Here is a 16,402-nt window from a genome sequence, read left to right on the forward strand (position 1 = left end):
TCTTTGCACTGTTTAATGGTAATCTGTTTCTTATTATTGCAAAGCCCAAGGACACCCTGTACTGACCTGGAGTAACGCTGTGTGCAGCTGTGGGAATGATGTCAGTGTCCTGCTCTTGTGTGGACATGCTCTGGGGCTGCTGAGGGACAGGTTGGGAGCTGTTTGCAGCATGGATCCACATCCCTTCAAGGCAGCACCCTCAGCAGGGTGCCAGGCACCCTGTGCCATGCCCAGCTGGCCACACCAGTCAAGGACAGATCCTCTACAGCTACCTGAACCTGCCTGTGCCTTGTTCACTGCTGCAGACCGTGGAGTGTTGATCGAGTGAGACTGGGCTTTTCAGCCAGCACAAGGTCCCTGCTCTGGCTGTTCCCCACAGTCTGGGGAGGAAATGCCCTCCCAGAAACCACACATCCACTGCCCACAGCTCAGGCAGCTGGGAGTGGAGGTATATTTGCCACAGTCCCTTTGAGAGCTTAGCTTTTGCCCAGGTGCATATGGAGGAGAGAGACACCTAGAATAGCCCACCCACAGTCTCCATAAGGCTGCAAAGATAAGTGGTCCTCAAGAACACACTAGCAGTAGTGAAATGTTCACTATATGCACAGTCTGCATAGCAAGAAAAATATCTTAGGTTTAAAAAGTAATGTTACTGCATAACAGTCACCCTCCAGGGACTTATTCTTGGCAGAGACACCTGAAGTGTTTGAGCTTGAATTAATTTAGAAAGCCAAATTAAAGCATATCTTGTAACAAACAACATGAATTTGTATTTGTGAACAGAAAAAGCACAGTTAAAACAATCTCCAGAGCAAAGGAGCTAAATTTCTATAGCTGAATCTCATGGATTTACTCCAGAGTCCACTCTGAACTTAATGATTTATGTTCATAAGAATCTAAACATAGGATGTATTCTTAATGTAATTCATGATTCTTTGCATTTAATCATTGCATTTTTTTCTCCTCCTACACAATGTCACCTGTTTTCATGTTTCAACAGGTATCTTCAACTCAGTGCTAGTCAGAATTTAAGCAAAAGCCAGTATCTCAACTCCTTTTTAAGAAAATGCTGATTTTTTCTAACAATTTCACTGAGAAGGACAGTGCTGTTGTACAGGGCAATATCAAAAGCTGAAAGGCAAAAATTCTTTACACATCTTTGATTCTCTTCTTGTTTTGTGAAGCATATTGGGTCAGCTCTTTTGTGTCCAGTATGGTCAAATATGAGTCATGAATGGGAACAATAGGCTGGCCATCAATGAAAGAAGCATGTCAAGTAACTTCAGAGATTTTTGGTAGCATTTCCAAAGTACCAGAACAACTTATCTGCCTTCATCTGCTGGGTGACATTGTCAATAACTTCAAAGCTACAAGTAAAAGTATGAAGACAGTTTAATATTTCCAGGTTCCAGAAATCAGAAAGAAGAGATGGCGCGTCAATCCTCTGTGTCCAATTTACCTCCTTCATCCATGAGACCACAAAAATGACAAAACCAGATGCTTGTTTGTAAGACCTTTATTTATATAAATAATATGCACCATATGAAACAAATATACAACACCATGCTTGCAAATTAATGCTTTGCAAAGGGCTCTCAGTGCTATTCCTGGTCGAAATTCCTCCAGCTGAGGGTGCCTCGGGAGCCTGAAGTTGTAGGAAGCTTGTGCTGCACCTGGTGGTGACCTCTCCTGGCAGGAGGAGCCCTGTAGGAGCAGGGCTCTCTGCTGTCCTCCTGCCTAGCACCAGAGGAGGTGTTTTGGGGAGCCTCTAGCCTCCCCCAGAAAGAGGAACAGGATGGAGCAGAGAACTTGCTGCCATCATGAAGGAAATGACAGAGCACACCCAGAGTGTAGGACACACTGAGCCTTGTCAAAGCCTCAAGAGGTTGGATTGGGGAGGGCAGTCCAGCTGTAATTTAGGTGGTGAGCAGGCATGACCTATGAACCCGGATCTTCGGCTTGTAAAGACAGTGTCCACCAGATCAGGAGCTAATGGGGTCCCCTAGTGGAAATAGAGTGATTGCCAGGCAGGAGGAGGGTTTGATTTTTACCCCTACAGAATATATTTATTTATAGCTTTGTGTATGCCAGGATTTTTTTCTGGCCAGCTCTTAGTACGGTCACCAACTAGACATTGCTGCCATATTATGGGCAGCAATAGATGTGGAAAACCAGAAGACTGTGGGACTGTCAAGGAGCCTCCAGCAGAAGCATTTGGCTGGGGAAGGGAGCATACTGCACGTCTGGTCTGGGGGGAATGCTCAGTGGGTGAAGAGCACTGCACACAGTGAAGGCTGTGCTGCTCTGCACACATCCATTAGACAGACCTGCTGGCTTCAAGTGAGGTTTTCTGGCTGAGCTACCTGGGCTGTCAAGGACTTGCTTCAACACTCTCAGCTGAGCTTTCCAGTAGCTGGCCAACTTTGCTGTTAATACATAGGTTGTACCGCTTCAGTCGTGACAGTTTTCAACTTCCTATCAACATCCAGAAGGAAAAATAAACCATTTCACAGGGGAGAACACAGAGCAGCTGAGCATAGTGCAGCTCCAAGAGTCAAAAACTGTGCTCCCTGAAGCCTTCATGAATGTGCAGGTCAGCACAGAGCCAGTGAGAACACAGTCACACAAACAGCTTTGCAGGCTGTCTGCTCCCACCAGGGCAAGGCTAAACCCAGAGCTCCATTTAGTGGATCACCTGGATTAGCTCTGCAGGGACTGAGGGGAGGCAAATCACTCTCTGCAGTCCTGGCTATTCCCAGTTAGCAGTGGATAAGGTGTGAGCCTGGGGAAGGTGTCTTCACAAGATCAGCCTAATTCTCCTTGGAAATAAAAAGTAAGGACAGTCTTATCTCTAGACACAGGGGCGGAAGGAAGAGTGATGTAAGAAGGGAAGAGGAGAAAAGGAGAGAGTTGTAAATCAACTCTGTTGTGAGGGAGAGAGATGCGAATCAAAGAACAAGTGTTTGTGAAATCTTCTGATTGCGGACGACTTTCACTTCAAAGTCCCAGAAGTTTGAAAGCATCTCGTAAATCATCTACTTCATACAGCGGCTGCAGGACAAAATACAAATGGTAGGTCAGTTGTCAAGGGAGCTGGAACCCATGAATATGAGGAAGGAATGGCAGCAGGTGGGATGAGAGGTGGAAGAAGGGGAGATGAACAAGGAGAGGAGAGATGAAGAAAGTTGGGAGATAAGAGATGTGAAAGATGAAGACACATGAGTGAATGAAATGGCAGGTGGCAGATGAGCAGCAAGAACAGAGAGGAATTGTGGTGAGGAAGAGAGGAATAAGCTGAGGGAAGAGGCACTGGAAGAAGAAGGAGAATCGGCTCTTACCAGGAGGATTCGTCGAAGTTTCCTGGCAAGATGGACAGAGTTTTCATGCAGCCCTTCCCAGCCTTTGAATGCCTGCTCCCTGTTCTCCACAAATGTGTTCCAGCAGTAGAAGTAATCTGTGCAAGGTACAGGGGAGTTACAGGGTGCTCAGCAGGACAGTGACCTCTCCTAGGACCACTAAAACATCACACTCTGCACCATCATCCCTGGCTCTCTGCCCTACCTTCTCCCCCTCTCCTGGGGGAGTTCTCCATCCCCTTTCCTGCCCTCACAGCTCACCTTTGAAGGTCATGATGGCGATCTGTGCCCCCGCCTTGTGCAGGCGCCGCAGCCCCTCGGGCTCTGCCTTGCGGTCCTCGCAGAAGTAGAGGCGGGCCATGAAGATGCGCAGGGTCAGGTTGGGGTAGGAGCGCAGGAAGCTGGCGATGTGCTGGGCGCAGTCGTAGCAGGGGCTCCAGGAGGTGAACCAGGTGATTCGGTAGCAGCGGCCCGGGTCCAGGTCCCAGGCTGCGATGTAGCGCAGGAAGAGCACCTCGACGTGACAGCCCATCTTCGGGAACCGGGAGAGAGGGACAGGGCAGGGAGTGAGGGGATGGGCGGCTGGGAGTGAGGGGATGGGGGGCTGGGAGTGAGGGGATGGGGAGCAGGTGGGGCTGGGAGTGAGGGGATGGGCGGCTGGGAGTGAGGGGATGGGGGGCTGGGAGTGAGGGGATGGGGAGCAGGGAGTGAGGGGATGGGGGGCTGGGAGTGAGGGGATGGGCGCTGGGAGTTAGGGGATGGGGAGCAGGGAGTGAGGGGATGGGGGAGCAGGGAGTGAGGGGATGGGGGGCTGGGAGTGAGGGGATGGGGGGCTGGGAGTGAGGGGATGGGGAGCAGGGAGTGAGGGGATGGGGAGCAGGGAGTGAGGGGATGGGCGGCTGGGAGTGAGGGAATGAGGAGTAGGGCGTGAGGGGATGGGCGGCTGGGAGTGAGGGGATGGGGGGCTGGGAGTGAGGGGATGGGCGGCTGGGAGTGAGGGGATGGGGGGCTGGGAGTGAGGGGATGGGCGGCTGGGAGTGAGGGGATGGGCGGCTGGGAGTGAGGGGATGGGGGGCTGGGAGTGAGGGGATGGGCGGCTGGGAGTTAGGGGATGGGGAGCAGGGAGTGAGGGGATGGGGGAGCAGGGAGTGAGGGGATGGGGGGCTGGGAGTGAGGGGATGGGGGGCTGGGAGTGAGGGAATGAGGAGCAGGGCGTGAGGGAATGAGGAGCAGGGCGTGAGGGGATGGGCGGCTGGGAGTGAGGGGATGGGGGAGCAGGGAGTGAGGGGATGGGGAACAGGGAGTGAGGGGATGGGGAACAGGGAGTGAGGGGATGGGGAGCTGGGAGTGAGGGGATGGGGAGCAGGGAGTGAGGGGATGGGGGGCTGGGAGTGAGGGGATGGGGAGCAGGGAGTGAGGGGATGGGGAGCAGGGAGTGAGGGGATGGGGAACAGGGAGTGAGGGGATGGGCGGCTGGGAGTGAGGGGATGGGGGGCTGGGAGTGAGGGGATGGGGAACAGGGAGTGAGGGGATGGGGAACAGGGAGTGAGGGGATGGGGAGCTGGGAGTGAGGGGATGGGGAGCAGGGAGTGAGGGGATGGGGGGCTGGGAGTGAGGGGATGGGGAGCAGGGAGTGAGGGGATGGGGAGCAGGGAGTGAGGGGATGGGGAACAGGGAGTGAGGGGATGGGCGGCTGGGAGTGAGGGGATGGGGGGCTGGGAGTGAGGGGATGGGGGGCTGGGAGTGAGGGAATGGGGAACAGGGAGTGAGGGGATGAGGAGCAGGGAGTGAGGGGATGGGCGGCTGGGAGTGAGGGGATGGGCGGCTGGGAGTGAGGGAATGGGGGGCTGGGAGTGAGGGGATGGGGGAGCAGGGAGTTAGGGGATGGGGAGTAGGGCGTGAGGGGATGGGGAGCAGGGAGTGAGGGGATGGGGGAGCTGGGAGTTAGGGGATGGGGAGCAGGGAATTAGGGGATGGGGAGCAGGGAGTGAGGGGATGGGCGGCTGGGAGTGAGGGGATGGGGAGCAGGGAGTTAGGGGATGGGGAGCAGGGAGTGAGGGGATGGGGAACAGGGAGTGAGGGGATGTCGGAGCAGGGAGCGAGGGAATGGGGAACAGGGAGTGAGGGAATGGGGAACAGGGAGTGAGGGGATGTCGGAGCAGGGCCGGAGCGGCGCAAGGAGGGAGGGGTGGTGTCTATGGGGCGCGGCGGGGAGGAACAAGGTGGGGCCGTGCTCTCGGCTCAGCACACACGGGGACACGGCACGGGAGGACCTAAGGGCCAGAGAGGCACAGGAGGGCACAGCGGTGGAGGGATGTGCAGATGGACGGGCGGCAGCTAAGCAGGAGGGCAGGCGGACCGGTAGCCAGCAGGGAGTGTGGATGTCTTGCTGGTGGCACACTCGGGGCAGCACAAAGTGCAGCTTCACCAAAGGCTGCATCACTCACACTACAGGTACCAGCACAGCGCCCAGGGTGCCTGCACTGCTGCCACAGCCCTCTGTCCCTGCTGCCCCAGGCAAACCGGAGCTGCAGGCGCCTCAGGGCAGGGCGGCCGTGTGTCCCCGTACCTGGTTGCGCAGGTATCCGAAATCCAGGGAGCAGGAGGTGGCACTGTCCCGGCGCTTCACGACATAGCACAGGTAGGTCTCGCGCCGGCCCTTGGCCTTGCGCAGGTTCCTGAAGTTGTACAGGAAGAGTCTCCTCTGCATGAGGATGCTGCAGGAGAAGAAGGGAGAATTTACATTAGCCCCACCCCGCAGCCAGCAGTTTACCATGTCTCTGTTGAGGGCTCAGCACCAAAAATATCCCCTTCGCATCCAAGCCTCTCGGTCAGTAATTTGCATGAAATGTTGTAGGGAAAGGATGCAGACGTGACTATGGGGGTGAAGCAGGTGACCTGGTGAGTGGAAATGGTATGTGAATCAATAGTGATTAGTCAAACAGCAACTATGGCTGGGCAGAGTGTGAAAATATCTGAAAATATCCAGAACATGGACACCAATGAGGCAGAAGGATGAGGGTGTCTGAGAAGACCTGTGAAGATGAGAGGATGTGGAGTTCAGTGATCAAGAGATGTTATTTTTGCTTATATGAAACCCTGAAAATCCACTGGGCAAGGGGCAGATCACATTTGACTGTCTCCATAGAAGACTGGACTAGACATCTTCCAAGCACTGCCTAAAAGCAGAGCAGAGTTGACCGTGTGCAGGACTAGGGAAAGATGCCATCCAGTAACCAATGGAATATATAATAGAGGGTAGGCATGCTGGCACCTCTCCAGACACAAGATACATTTCCACAGCAGACAGACATCAAGACTGGCATGGGTCTGTTCCTGTGCCCAGGGATCCTGCTGGGGAGAGGCAGCAGGAGCACAGGGAGGGTGTAAGGTGGTCACCAGCCATATCTAACAGCCTTGCTGCCAAGTGGAGGGACACAGGCAGCTGGGTTCATTGAGGTGAGATACTCACCTCCCCCGCAGCAATGCAAAACAGAAGTGAACAGGTTAAAAATAATCATGTCCTTTGTCATCTTTTCCCACTCTCAGGCTGATGCTCAGCACAAAGATAGGGCAAGTTTAAGAGATACTGAGCTGTGTTTTCTGGAGAATCTCCAGTCAAGTGTAGAAAAGGGGAATTCAGGTTTCTTAGGAATTTAAATCTGAGAGTCTAGGCACACATATACACCCTTCATCTGTTTGCCAGTTTTTGAGCACTGCAGAGCACTCGATGATCAGCTACCAGGCATCCTCTCTGCTCCTCCAGGAGCTTCTGTCCCTTGAGCACCTTGACACATGGCCACTGCACCACAGGTACTCATTCATATACTCATGCACATCCTCTTGCCTTGTGTTACCTAGTGATGTTGTGTGACACTCCCTACTGCTCCTCACCTGCATCAGACACATTCTCCCTCAGGCACCCTTACTCCCCTGATTGTCCCACAGACAGGCAAATGACTTTCCTGCCCGTCTCCCTCAGCCTGCAGTGCAAAAATACCTGTCCTGCTCACACAGAAAGAGGAAGCACACACATACCCTGTTATGCCATGCAGGCTCCTGCAGAAGCACATCACATGTGAGCATGTCCTCTGTTAGAAGGAAGTCCATAGAGAAGACTGCGCTCACTCAAGAGGGTAAAGCGTCCCATTAAGTATTTAATTAAGCCCAACAACAGTCTGAGGCTGTTCCTGGAGGACTGTCCTGTAAGCACTGTTGCAGTCCTGCTCTGTTGGGCTTGCAGGTTGTGTCAGGAGTAGAGCACAAGCTGATCCCACTGCATTTCATCACCCCTTTCTCTGGCTGTTCATGTTGTGTGTGTGTTTCCCATACCCACTGTATGTTCTTCATCTTCTTTCTCACATTTAGAGCTGGCTCACTTTGTATCCCCTTAGATTCACCCTGTCCCTGCCTTTGTACAAACACTCACAAATGAGCACCTGTGTATATTCCTAAAACACAAACACACACACATTGGTGTCCTCATAAAATTATCAACCAGTGGTCCACCACAGGTTTCTATGGTTTAGATTGTTATCACAGGGATGCAGAAAAGACTGTGCCCAGTAACAGAGATGCTGGAGAGGGGATTTGTTCTGTGGTGACAGATCCTTCGGTTGTCCAGAAAGGATAACCCAGAAAATTGTAGATAGGCCAGAGGCTTGCAAAGGGCTTACCTGGGGTGTGCCACAACTGCAGAAAACAGAGCAGAAGCATTGTGCACAAAACAATTGCTTGCTGAAGAAACATATAAGCCAAGTGAAAAACAATTACAATTATGTTGATGTTTCATTAAAACCCATATGGAGAAATGCTTTTTATCACATCAAAAACATAAGGGAAAACAGACTTCCTCTTTTCTAGTTTTTTAAAGTTTTGAACAAAAGCATTTGCTTTCAAAATGTTTCTGATTCTTCTTCTAATTGTCCCTTTTTTAATTTAGTTCAAGTTTTCTCTATTCAATGTTTTTGCCCCGCAGAGTAGCATGTGGATGCAAATAAGAGTGAAGAACAAGAAATGACCTCAAACCACAGAAAAATAAAATTATGATCACTTAGATTATTTCAGAAAAAATTGAAGACAATTTGAATCACAGAAGACATTTGTTCAACTATTAATGTTCATTAACATCAGCTCTTTTTCTCCCTTTCCTCTGGAGTTCACCATCCCAGGGTTTTTTTCCCCAGGGAGCATTTCAGAATATGGCTGGTGTGAACAGAATAATGAATGAACAGATGTTGTGTGGAGCAAATGAGCAGATGTGTGGTTAGGTATGAACATGCAGCTCCTATGGCTATAGCACAGCTCAAGGGAAAGCAGCAAGGACACAAGAGCCGTGATTATACCTGGGCACTGAAGAAGTGGCCTGAACAGAGATCTCCTCAAATAAAGATTCATGACATCAGAGTGAAGCCCCCTAAGTGAATGCATAGTATGCAGTTGTGGAGAGTGATTAGAGTGATTAGTCATAATAGGCTCACAGTGCAAGTAGAGGATTGAGGCACTTAAGTGGCATATAGCATCTGACTGTGCATCCTTCTGTTACTATCCCTTGATTCTAGAAAAGAAAAACAATGAAAGGAACAGAGAATAGCCACAAGGAAGAAATGACAGAAAGGGAAAAGAGTACAGGTGGCAGACAGTCAAAGAGAAAGAACAACAGAGACACAGAAATGCAAGTTGCAAGAGCAGGGAGTTAGTTCAGTGACTCAGATGGAGAAAAGGAAAGGGATGGTCAACATCAGAGGGAAAAGTAGGTTAATTCTGACAGAAAGACTCAGCAAGAAACTAGATGCACTCAATTTACCTGTCCATGACTCCCAGGGTCTCTCTCAGGTGATGGGATCACAGGGAGGTTATCTCGCAGACTCTGTCTGTGTAGACCTCTGACCTGATGTACAGAAATGTGGACTGGCCTGTGTGTCCCCTCCCCATTCACCCCTATCTACTCCCTGCTGGCTTTCTTCGGGGTGTGGTTGAGGGAGGAGTTAGAAGGGTCTCTGGGGCTGCAGGAGCTGAAAAGTGTTGAGATGCAAAGGGGCATCAGTTCTGAAAGATGCTCAGCACCCATTGGTCACCACTCCCCCTGCACTGCCTATTGGCCCCCCCGCCTGCAAAATTATTCTGAAATAATATCAACACCATAACAAGGCAGGAAACATTGTCTAGTGGTTAGAGGGGGGCCTGAGAGCCTGTGTACCACTAGTGTGAACGTGAGCAAAACCACACCATCCCTCTGGGCTTCGCATCACGCAGCTGTGCAGGGATGGTGGCCACCCTGCCCTGCTCCTCCACAGAGGCAGCTCTGTGCAGCAGCCTGGAGCACCCTGCTGGAAGCAGCTCAGGGAGCCCAGATTGCTGGCAGACTTTCCCAGCTCCTCTGTGAGCCCTGAATAGGCCTGGCAGTTGCATGGAGCAGCACTGAAGCTGAAGAGGAGCACGAGAGGGACTCAGCTCCAGGCTCAGTGGGGAGTGACTGTCCTCACTTTGGCACCTGAGCACTGCCACGAGTGTCTGAGCCTGTCAACACAGCAGGGGTGGTGGCAGACCTGCACTGCAAAGCTGTACACAAAGCACCAGTGGGGAGTGACCCTGGCCTGATCCTGTTGTTCCAGGTGGCATTGGCACCAGCACCTAGCTCTGCTGGTGGCAGGGTGACAGTCAGGACCCCCTGACTGAGGTCTGAGCTCTCCCAGCCAGGCTGGCACTCAGGATGCACACACTGCCAGCCTGCTCTGGGCTGCCCAGGCTCTGCCCTGGCACCATCCCCTCTGCAGGGCCGAAGGAGAGCCGAGGGATGGGCAGTGCAGGGAAGTTCTGCTCCCTTTCTGCCTCAAGTGGGACGTGGCTGAGAAGCTGGGCTTTTGTTTACCTCACGCTAGGGTAGTTCTTCGTTTTTGCTCTGCTTGATTTACTTTCCTTATTAATTTTACTGGTTTTCAGAATGCTAAGGCTTTGTGAAACCAGTATATGCAAAAACACGCAGAGATGAGTTGCCAGAACAGAGCAGAGTCTCTAGCTCAGCACTTGGACAGGACTTGTTTTTGAGAGTGGGGAGCATGGCATACTGCAGGAAAAGGAGAAGCACTCCTGCAAGGCCCAGGCATGGGCCATCCTACTCCTGAGGGAAATACCTGGGTAGGACACAACACACATTTTGGCATCTGCATCGGTCTTAAGAGCTGTGGCAATTATCCTCCTTGAGGATCTGGCTCCTAGTGTTTGACCAAAGCTAGAAGAGACTGAAATCCTTGAGAATCCCTGTCCTAATTGAGTCTAAGAGAACACTCTGGTTAATAAAACAGCTGTCCCCTCTCAGCCTTTGCTCTAGTAGCACCTTGTGACAAATCTCCTAGGTCAGACCAACACATCACACTTTAATACTAGATTTTCTTTTAATAATTCGAAGAGGACATTTGTTACACAGGACATAAAAAAAAAAAAAGAGAGAGAGAAGCAAAACCAAAAAGCTAAACACTCTGGGAAACCTACTTCTAGGACATCACAACTGTGTGTTTCATTCAAAAAATCAAAGTAAATTCACCTTTATTCTTGTGCTGGTTCTCCATTTCATAGCCAAGAGATTGCAGAAAATTTTATATAAAATTTTCTACTTTGAAAGGAGTCAAGAAATATCTCCATGACCAGCCTGGTTCCCCATAAATTTAAATAATTTTCTCAAAGGTATTACATGTCAAGTCTCATAGAATGTATAACTAGATCCCTTCTCTGGTCCTGCCTGTAAGTGGAATTCGTTCTTCCATGTTTAAAACATGCTTCTTCCCTTAAATGTTGAGAGTTTCTGTGCTCTCCACAGATAAAAAAGAAAGAATGGATGAACAAACAGATGAACTATAGTTAATGGCAAAGCTCTCAAGTCTAAACACTGCTACAGGCTTTCTAATGCCCTTCATTTAGTCTGGTAACTTCCCTCACACGTGAGATGCAAGTGCACAAAGTTAGTGGTAGAGATTCTCTGCCTCTAATCCCCAGAGCAAAAACATGCTGGTGTGGATGTGTTTTAGTGTCTTGTAGCAAATGTAGGGGACATTTCAAAAGGGACCTTCAGTTCCCATGCAGTTCTGCCTAAAACAGGAGTTGCACTTTCTTGCCATAGCAAGGTTTTGCTGATTAGCAGATGTCACCCCTGCTCTGGTAAAAAAAAAAAAAAATAAAAAAAATAAAAAAAAAAAGGTTTGGAAAACCATGGAAAAGTCGCTGATCCCTGATCTGGTTGCTTGTCCAGCTTTCTCCCTGGTTGTAAATTGCCAAATCTGTTACATATGTAAAGCATACTCTGGGAGATAATACACAAGGAGATGCCCTGAAGGCTTCAGCTTTCTGTCCTTTCTGCTCAATGAAAACCTATGTGGAGAGGGACCTGAAGATGGGAGAGTGAAATACTGAAGATGCCTCCATCACTGTTTCTGATCAAAGCCTGGGCCAGTTGAAGGCTGGTGGGGAAGGCTGGAGAGGGTCCTTGTGCTGCTGAGTTTGGAGTGTTATCTAGCAAGAGGCACTGTTCCAGCTTTTCTGGATCAGGGAAGGATGTATCCCTTCAGATTTCTGGTGCTCAGGGCTTTATTTTCTATCTTGGAGTGAGAACAGAGAAATAACTGCTGGCTGAAGAGCAGTGGTCAGGTGTGAGGTGGGGTGAGAGGAGGAATGCCACCATTACTTTTTCGAAAGATTCAGAAAGCAAATTACCAAGAAATTAGACAGCAAAAATACAGTGAATAATTTATCTAGCCCCAAAGCAGAGGAGAGGTTGCTTGTTTAGTCAACAGGAAGTCATGTGTGGTGCATACCATTATAAATATATATTTATTTTTACCATTCACCCTTTGCTCAGAAATCACCTTTTGAAAGTAGCACCTCTATCACCAGTTGGTTGGTTTTACACTGAGCACCAGAAATGCAGACACCTGCTTCCCCTGGCCTCAAGAGAAAACCTCAAACAGAAAAACTTTCTCTGCTCCACAAGTGCTGATGCACCACAGCCCCTGGCTTGCACAGAGACCCTGAGCAGGGGAATGGTGGAGCTCCTTGCAGTTATCCTGGCAGATAAATAAGCTGTTATGTGTATTTACTGTAAGCACATAGAACATGCTCACTTCTATGAGCATATACTAAGTGTGAGACTATGTATCAATGTTTTTACACACACATTGCACTGTGCTCACTCCACAAAAATTAATCACCCTGTTCGGAATGACAGACCCAACACAAGGGTAGTGCAGCTGCTCAGACACCTCTGCCAGGCACACCACTCCCATTACTCCAGTCCTGGGAGCAAAAATCCCCTCCACACTAGATGTAGAGCAGCTTGCTGTTAGGACATGGGGCAGAGAGCCTTGTCCCCAGAGCTGCCAACTCATCCTGTGATGCTGCTGTGGATGCCATGCCTGGGGAGAAGGTTCAGCTGCTTCATTACAAAACAGTGATTTTTGTGGAATATGCAGCGCCACAAAAGCACCATAAAAGCTGTGAGGATGTGTGTGAGGTCTGCCTGGGGTGGACTTCAGCAGAGAGGGATGGTGTGGTGGTGGGGTTTGCAAATGCAAAGCTAAAGCACTGTGGAGTGAGTGTCATGGAGGCTGCATCTAAATTAGACAAGAGCAAGGATCCCAGGTTATGAGAGGCAAGGGGGAAGTAAAAAAGTCAGGAGTTCAGGATGTGTGGGAGGGTGGGTTCACAAAACTTGCACTGCTGCATGCTGCAGGGTTGTCAGTGATGCCACTGATGCAGAATTGAGGGCAGCTGGTTGCAGGGTGTGCACTAAGGTTATTAGTTATGGTGTGTTTTACTAGTAATTCAGCTTTCCAGGCTTGCACTGCAAAATCTTTACCTGGAGACTTGACCTGCAGTTTATTTTTGTTTCATTGTTGAGCTTGTTTTGGTGCTGGGGGATGAGGCAAATTAGGGTGAAACTCTTGAATTGAGTATACATTTTTCAACCGCAGCCCTGTGAGTGCTTCTCATTCTTGCCCTGCAGCTCTCTGCCAGCCCAGCCCAGGGCTCCTTACAGGAACTAATAATCCTCAGTTCTGGCCCTGTGACCCCACAATTATTTTCTCTCCCTGCCTGTATTAGTACCCTCCACCATGTCTTTGGATCACAGCACCTCCAGCCCTTGCTACCAGAGAGTGACACCTGCTGGGATCACCAGCAGGAGGGCAGGAAAGGGGCTAGATTGGGGTGAGCAGTTTGAGACCTGGGGCATGGCTTCCCCATCATGAATGAAGATAAGAAATGACCAAAATCCACATCTTACTCTGAATGTCCTCTAGTGTGTTCTCTGGCTTGAGGCCATGACATGGTTGGATGCTTATTTCATTTACACTAAGAGAAACAGACTGTGATGAAAGCAGAACGTGCCCACCCCGTGCTGAGAGCTGGGGGGTAAGGTGCCTACCAGAGCTGCTTGCACCCTGCTGCTTCCCATTGCAGTGCCTGCAGCTTCAGCCTCCAGCATGCCCTGCCCATCTCACTTGGCTCCTGACTCTGTGCTGACCTGCAGAGCACCCTCTGTGTGCTCAGGGAGCTGCAGCCTCTGTTCCAGTGTTATTCCATTCTCCTGCAGCTCAGCCCCTGGTCTGGGCATCCCACATCCTGCTTCAGATCTCATCATTCCCCTCCTCAATGAAAGTCACTGGCTTCATATCTCTGCAATCATTTGCTAGCCACAGGGAGAAACTCGGTTTTGCACTGCAGTTTTCCACAATGAGGCTCACCTTCTAGCTGTGGTTATGGTTTTGCAAACCAGTGCTGCCTGTGATTAGCTGTGTTTGTGCAGTGCTGCAGCTCGTGCTACTCAGTACAAAAAGAGCTTGCACCTGGGGCCTGGGAGGTAAATCCTGATTTTAACTTCCCTGTTGTCTTTGGAGAAGGACTTTTTTTGGAGAGACTGAGACTGAAGTCTTGGGAGGTCAGTAAAAATTGTGTGTTGGATGTCCCTTGGCTGTCAGTGGTGTGCTGAGTACCTTGCAGTTGTACAAGGTTTCCTCAGCTGGAAGTCCTCATGGCATCTCTTGATCTTGCACTCATGTACTCAGCCAGGTAATTTCCTTTTGCCTGGTCCGTGCCCAACGTGGGGACACCAGGTCCATTCCTCTCTTCTATCATTTTTTTGTAGGCACAGGTAAGGCACAGGCAAATTTACTTAAGGGTGGCTAGCTTGGTCCCATTCCAATTTGGAAAAATGGGAACAAGGCCAGAAAAGCTTTTAGATAGGAGAAGCAAAAATCTACTGTGAAGCAGTGCCCCTGGGGACAGGGAGTAGATGCTGTGTGAGCATAGAGAAAGTGGCCTGCTGTAGGGACACAGACTGCAAATCCTTTCATTGCACAACTGATTTTTTGTCATGTTTTGCATTTTTAAACACAATTTCCCCAAAGGATTGATTTCAATAATTTTAATGCCTTGCTTTGCAATTAAACTTGTGCTTTGTATTAATTACAAATTTCTTCTTGTTATTTTCTTAAGTTGTCTGCAGCAGCATTGTAGGGGAGACAGAGTTTGCTCAGAGATGCACAGAAAAAAGGACAGCAAACAAAAGATCCAACAAAGGAATTTCTGATCTGACATCAGGAAACTATTCTCCATCTTAAGCATGGTGCAATATTAAACAAGTTGTGGATTCATCCCCTGCTGAATTTTTCAAAATTCACTTGGACAAGGCTCTGAGCAATCTGAGCAGCTTTGAAAGTTTGCTAACTTTCAATGTAAGTTTATCTGTGATCTTAACTGGGAGCATTTACTATCTCAATATCCACATTTATTTAAAAAAATGCACAGCTTAACCTACGTTTATTCTTATATTTAAGCAGGTGAGATCTGACATAACTTATTAGTTAGACACACTGAATCACATGTGCTTCTCTATTACACCTTTTTGCTAATTTGTGACCAGCTGTATTGGTATGGAAATTGTAATCTTATTAAAGTGCCCTGAACTGCATTCTGATAGATAATTTATTCATTAAATGAATTGAATATTTTTCACAATTCACTTTTTAAATATAATTCAGCATGCTAGCAACAAGCACTTGCTGGTTGCATTTTAAGTGATATAACTCATATTATTGAACATGTTTTTATTTGAAAAAATAATTTACACTAATAGCAAAAGTAAGCAATGAAATACCTTTGTGGTATTTCCCACACATTTTTAAATAACTTTTTTTGATGGACTAAAGTCCAGCTCTCTATTTTGTGTGAGTTTATTCCAACTTGCTGCGTTACAGGGGCTAAGGATAGCAGGGAACAGAGATAAAAGCAATATGCTAAAGATCAGAGAGCAGGGGGTAAAGAGATTCAGAATTCAGATTTCCTGTGCCCCAGTCAAGGAGCTGTTCACAACTGGACAAATGTACACTGTCATACAATGTCACCATGTGGTGTCAGGAGTCAATACTACAGGATCATGTACTTTAATACCCCTGGAAAAAAACAAACAAACAAACAATTTTTTTATAAAAAATTAAAGCTAAAGTCCCTTTTTGTTTCAACCCAGCTATTCTTTGTCCAGTAGAGATGCTCTTTTTGGGTGGGTGGCAAGGACCAGTGTCCTCTGTGGAGGACAAGCCCACACAGCAGCCAGCAGCACATCCTTGAGGGATCCTTCCAAGCCAAGATGCTCAAAGTCAACGCTCTTTGTTCTCACTGTGGGTTCTTGTGGGTTCAGGCAACAAGTTTCAGGAGCTTCTAGGTGATGTCAGCTGCTTCCAACAGCCTTCCCATGCCTGTGAGCTCCACATGTCCAGCAGTGAGGCACTGCTCCAAACTGGGGAGCAGACATCAGGGCACTGGCTTTAGACAGCAGCCTTCTAACTGGTCACACAGATGGGTACTGGGGAGCTGTGACAGCAAAACAAGGAACAGCCATTGTGTGGGAAGTGACCTCAGGGCATCTAACTCCCTCTCCAGGTCAGGAGAGGGTATGAAAATCAGCCACAAATGCAGAAACTGGGCTCTGTCAGCTTTCTTTGTGGCTGCCCCAGCTGCATGAGCAGCACACCTACCTGGAGGCAGATGTAAAACCACTT

General features: G+C 49.1%; 1 protein-coding gene across 1 annotated transcript; it reads right to left on the reverse strand.

Annotated features, from left to right (window-relative positions):
* Nucleotides 1-1,498: 1,498 nt before the first annotated feature.
* LOC130256824 (single-stranded DNA cytosine deaminase) lies at nucleotides 1,499-9,270 on the reverse strand. Its single transcript, XM_056498858.1, has 5 exons — nucleotides 9,163-9,270; nucleotides 5,926-6,073; nucleotides 3,618-3,888; nucleotides 3,339-3,454; nucleotides 1,499-3,051 (listed from the first exon to the last, which is right to left on the reverse strand). Exons 1-5 carry the CDS (start codon nucleotides 9,168-9,170, stop codon nucleotides 2,998-3,000), a joined length of 597 nt encoding a protein of 198 aa, XP_056354833.1. The 5' UTR covers nucleotides 9,171-9,270; the 3' UTR covers nucleotides 1,499-2,997.
* Between the last annotated feature and the right edge of the window lie 7,132 nt (nucleotides 9,271-16,402).

Source organism: Oenanthe melanoleuca, chromosome 1 (genome assembly GCF_029582105.1).
Source record: "Oenanthe melanoleuca isolate GR-GAL-2019-014 chromosome 1, OMel1.0, whole genome shotgun sequence".
NCBI lineage: Eukaryota > Metazoa > Chordata > Aves > Passeriformes > Muscicapidae > Oenanthe > Oenanthe melanoleuca.

What these genes read in the sequence shown, in the direction of transcription:
- LOC130256824 (XM_056498858.1), bottom strand. An exon ending in CGCCATCATGACCTTCAAAG is followed by an intron (nt 3,455 to 3,617) that starts GTGAGCTGTGAG and finishes TACCTTGCACAG; the next exon opens with ATTACTTCTACTGCTGGAAC. An exon ending in AACTTCGACGAATCCTCCTG is followed by an intron (nt 3,052 to 3,338) that starts GTAAGAGCCGAT and finishes TTTGTCCTGCAG; the next exon opens with CCGCTGTATGAAGTAGATGA.